The following is a 5,501-nucleotide window of genomic DNA, read 5'->3' on the forward strand; positions in this document are numbered from 1 at the left end:
TTAACGATGAGCTGAACAGTTTTTGCAAGGAGTGATGAAAGGAGTGTAAATTCTGAAGCAACAACACGTACCTCCTCTCCTCGTCCAAGTAAACTCCAAATCTAAATTTCCGGTACGTGTTGTCACTTCAGAAAACATTGGAACCGTGTCTGTATATGTAATTTGAAGATCTCTAAGATACCTTCGTTTACTAACACTTGTAGGCCGCAAAGACGACTGGGTGATTCCATAAATTTCTCGATTTTTAGTTAGGATTTATATTTAAAATGGGGATGGGGGCATAGTAACTATGGAAATTCCACTGCTCTAGTCATTGAAGGGTCTATCCCGAATGATGTTTTTTTTATGCAACATGTTTTTATGACAAACTAGGTGAGGTTGACAGGCAAGCTGTTTGTGCCGATATATATCAACAATACGAGAGAGGCTTCCATCCAAAAAGGAAATAATAAAAATAACAAAGATTGACTGTTTGCAATTATTTGTCGTACCCATTCTCATCAATTGTTTATTTATTATCATGATTTGCAGACATGGTTTCAGAACAAACGAGCAAAAGTGAGAAGAGCACAGCAAGTGTGTGATGCAAGGGAGACCTCAGACGTCGCCAACAAGAAAGGCCGTAGATATGGTACAGGAAGGCGTTACACTTGTAAGGCGTCAACGTATAGTCAATCTTTATCAGGAATTGAGAGTCGTTCTGAACCCGAAAACGTGTCTGATGTCAATAGCCACCAAAATTTTGCAGCAAACAATGATGTTTCTTTATTACGTAGTAGTTTATTTCAAATGCTAAGGCCTCGGCCCATCGCACAAAACATTTTACATAACAGTAGAGAAAAAAAAGAACAAAGGACTGAATATCATTCTACTAATAATTAACGGAAAAATAATTAAAGGTAAAAATATGCGTATGCTTTACCAAGACTTTTGATGCCTGTATTTGCTGTTTCTACCCCTTACCGTCGGTCGCTTGGTGGGCCAAACTTCTATGGTAGAAACATTAGACAGACTGATAAAATAAAATCGGGTACTTGTGACGTTACCATATTTAGCCTTGCCTTTGTTTGACATCTATCTATAATTTATAACCGAATTTGTAATTTCAGTGTCCAAGAATATCGAAAATGAACAACGTGTAAGCTTATTAACCTATCATTGTAAAAAAAAAACGTGAAAAAAAATCAATTTTGTAATCCTAAAAATCCCATGACGTTTCTTGAAATAAAATGTATTACTACACACATAGTCATTCTTGTACAGTATCCTTATATTCAAAGGTAAATAAACAAGATTAAATAAATTTAAGCTAAAATCACCCCCCCCCCCCGATTAGTTCAGGAAACATGCCTACTTCTAACGTCTTGCAACATGGCGGCCATTTGTGTGCGTCTCTCGATTATTGCACTGTTAATTGTAAGTGTGGAGGGGGCTGGAATATGCGATACAGACCCTGCAACCAACCCCTTTCAGTCATATACCGAGGAGTTTGCTGATATACTTGGTGAGTCTCCAAAATTGGAACTATTATACGAGTCGTTAAATGAACCTGCCGAATTTCACGAGGGTCCTGTTTACTTTTCGGATGACCTCGATGGCTTCCTACTCTACACGAACCAGCCGTCTGCCGATTATACCGACCCTGACACCGAACCGCAAATCGCCATCAAACGTTATGACATCGCTTCGAATACCGTCTCGGTCTTTCGAAATACGTCCAGTGCTAATATGCCAAACGGACAAACAAAAGACTCGAATGGCCATTTACTGACATGTGAGCAGGGATTCCGCTCGACACCCGCTAGGATTACACGTACTAATATTGCAACGGGTGAGAGCGAAGTGATTGTTGATTCGTACTACGGACGATTACTAAATTCCCTCAACGACGTAGTGGTCAAAAGTGACGGCACGATTTGGTTTACAGATCCATCATACGGTTACGTGCAGGGTTTCAAAGACGCACCGGAGCTAGGTACCTTTATTTATCGCTACGACCCAGACGGTACAGATCCGAAATTGACAGTAGTGGCAGACGATTTCAAAAAACCAAACGGTCTGGTCTTTTCACCAGACGAGAAGTTTCTGTATGTTAGTGACAGTGGCGCTGTCGAGGGTGACGGAAATTACAATGTCGATTTCCCTCACCATATTCGCCGTCTTGAAGTCCACGACGGGAGATATCTTAGAAACAACCAACTTTTAGCGGTGACATTGGAATGTGTCAACACGGCTGAGGGCCAGCTTCCAGGTATTCCTGATGGCATAAAGGTTGACATCTGCGGAAATCTATACGTTGGTTCTGGTGATGGAGTGGAAGTTTTCACACCCGATGGTTTACCTATGGGGAAGATTCTGCTTGGAAGAGGGGCACCTAATCTGGTGTTTGGTGGAGAGTACGGCAATGAACTTTACATGTTGGCTGATGCAGCGCTTTACAGAGTAAAACTTAACATACAGGGAGTGGAGTTTTCTGGTTTTACTCCAGAGGATGGTACGTCTGTAGAGTTGATTAAGAAAGACCAGTGCAACACCAGTAATGCAGCTTTATTCCAAGTGAATATCGCCACACTTGTCGCGTTCTCTTTTCTCAATTTTCTAAATTAAACTTGACATACAATAGACAAGATTTCCGCGTATTTTATGCAACACGCAACAAGCAATCTTTAGCTGGTGGACGGGTATTCCATTCGTTCGGGAAGGACACAGACAAGAATCAAGTCATTGCAAATCATTTTGCCAAGAGTCCATTGTCGACGCTGATTAACCCAGAACAAATCACAGTGAGCAGCTCTTATAGCGATTTTATTATAATGTGTCTTGTCATGTTTTTAACAACTTACACCAATGCATGCGGGCATTGCATCAATGGATGCGGTGTTTGTGGTTGTTGTCATTTTGGAGAAAAAAAATTGTCACTTGAAGTGCGGGGGGGGTCACGTTGGGAAATGACAAAATAAGTGTCATTTGGTGCCGTAAAATGGCTCCTGAACAACTGTACTTTGTTAAGATTCTCTACGATAATTTTAGAAAACCCATGTTCAAATCCAAAACACCACCCCCCCCCCCCAGTCGGTTAAAAATGTTGGGCCCTAAGTCTTGCCAATTTTAGCTGAATATATGTATGTTCTACTATAGTTGGGAAATGGGGCAGCAATTTTTATTTTTACTTTTATTAATTAAATGACACCGACTTCCAGCAGGGTAAAAATAAAACAGCTATTGTCTGGTGAAGTGGCACCAGTCACAGATTAGCACAATCTGATTAAAATCCGATGTAGATGTCGGCTAATCGTGCATTTCTATCTTACCATCGTTATTTAGCTTGAATTGACCTTCGTAGTACATGTTTACATTTTTTAGCCTGATCGTAGAGGAGGCGATCAGGCTAAAAAATGTAAACATGTACTACGAAGGTCTATTCAAGCTAAATAACGATGGTAAGATAGAAATGCACGATTAGCCGACATCTACATCGGATTTTAATCAGATTGAGATTAGCACTGCCCGTTGTTGCTAGATTGGGTTTAACTTTAAGCGCGAAGATTCGATTATGGTCCCAGTTTACGGACTGAGCTACTGCTATTTAAACTAAAATTTAAATAATTTTGTCCCATATATTCGGCTTGAGTTGTATTTATTTCATAGTAGTTGATATCCCTATCTGTGTTATAATTATGCAACAGGTTGGGGTCAACTAAATACATCTAGAGTAAAGGTCAACTACTACATGTAGTGTAAGATTAGTACTCTTAGGGAATGGTCAGTGTGCTTGCCGGTTGGAGGGGGGGGGCTGTTGCGGCTAATTTGTTGCGGTAAAACACAACCGTTCTTGAAAACTTTTTTTATTCTCCACATCACACAATCAAAAACACTCTTCCGCCCCGTACGAACACTTGGGAAACAGGACGCCCTCCTTTCACAACCTACTTCAAAGTTACAAAAATAAGGTTATCGCCCATCCCACTTTGTTCTAAATTTTAAAAAACGGTGACGGCCCCTATACCCCCCCCCCCCTTTGACTGGAGAAACTGACCGGTCCATAACAATCTGAACCTATGTTCTACCTGTTCCTTTAGTCAGGGATGTATTAGTGAATGTTTTTGTTTTTGTTATATTAAGTCTAGGAATGTTGAAAGACAATATTAGCTCTGGAATCCACCGCCAGTACATGTGTTACGAGTCACAGACCTAAAATATATTCATTCAGGATATTTTGGTAAATTTCACTTGAAGTCAAAAAAGCATTTAACTTTGTACATACAGTGACATTCCGTTATGTAACAACATAGGTCTTCGAGATCTCAAAATTGGGTACTAGTATTTCGGAATAGTTAGTACCAGGTACGATTGAACTGTATACAATACAATATATACAAATAAGATTATAATATTACACAACTATTTTGATAGTCTTTGAGATATGAACTTTTATTACTAATCTGGAGAAGGTGATTTGATATTGAATCTCGGAATCTCTAAGACTTAAGAATACGTCATACTCTAAGAATAGGGATTTATGCAAGACTTGAAATGTATTGAAGTAGGGTTTTTGGCCTATAATAGGAAGGACGGAGGCGGAGATTGATCACGGAATAAAATCAACCAAGTGGTTAGCTTGGCGTTCGTTGAACCAGATAGGTACGATTCGTTGTGGGTTTTATTTAACACACAGTCCAAGACGGCACGGCACCTCGTAGAAGAGTTGGTTTGAAAAGAAACTAGTTGGCCGGCTAATTCAACGTTATAGTCTTAAATTGAACAGACTGACGATTGGAACAGCAGTGCGAGTGATCTAGTGAGTACTTCCCCGTTTGAACATTAAATACCGATAAACTGCACAGTAAACCGGTCATCAATATTTCACGTGCAATATTACGACAATCACAGAGTGCGCCATTTCCAACATGCTGAAATCGAGGCTGTCGACATAAACGGAACTTTGCTAATTTGTTGGCGCCTTTGTGTAAAAATTTCGTATGTTAATTAGAATGATTATAATCATTAACATTTCAAATAAATAATAGAGAATAATCATGGCGCAATATTGGTGTCAGATAGAGTGAACGTTACTAAAATCGCATCTTTGGCGCTCAATTTTCTCATAATTACACGAACTATGTAAAAAAATGAAATAAAACTAAAAAGCAAAAAAAAAAGCTACTGTTGACTGTCAAGATGAAAACCTTTCAGCTACAACGCCCAGTAACTGAGATATGAGAACGGGCTGAGATAAGAGTGTGTAACACAACTTGAGGGCGCCCTATCAATAGCGACCTCGTCAGAGTCGTGGCCTCATTATTTGTTGCGGATATTGAACAAAGTTCTTGTTATTGAACTGCAACATACCGTAAACCTGGAAATTGTCACCAAAGACTTATTTTCACTTAGTTTGCTAGAAAAAGAAAATTGCAAAAAATAAGTAGTGACTAAACATCTTATATAAACACAATGTACCATTCTGGTAAAAATTAGTCTTTGAGAACTAACTGAGGATTGTA

General features: G+C 39.3%; 1 protein-coding gene across 1 annotated transcript; it reads left to right on the forward strand.

Annotated features, from left to right (window-relative positions):
- Positions 1-1,371: 1,371 nt before the first annotated feature.
- Positions 1,372-2,607, forward strand: LOC144435189 (gluconolactonase-like). Its single transcript, XM_078123765.1, has one exon. It carries the CDS (start codon positions 1,372-1,374, stop codon positions 2,605-2,607), a length of 1,236 nt encoding a protein of 411 aa, XP_077979891.1.
- The last annotated feature ends 2,894 nt before the right edge of the window (positions 2,608-5,501 follow it).

The sequence above is a fragment of the Glandiceps talaboti genome, chromosome 1, assembly GCF_964340395.1.
Source record: "Glandiceps talaboti chromosome 1, keGlaTala1.1, whole genome shotgun sequence".
Lineage (NCBI taxonomy): Eukaryota > Metazoa > Hemichordata > Enteropneusta > Spengelidae > Glandiceps > Glandiceps talaboti.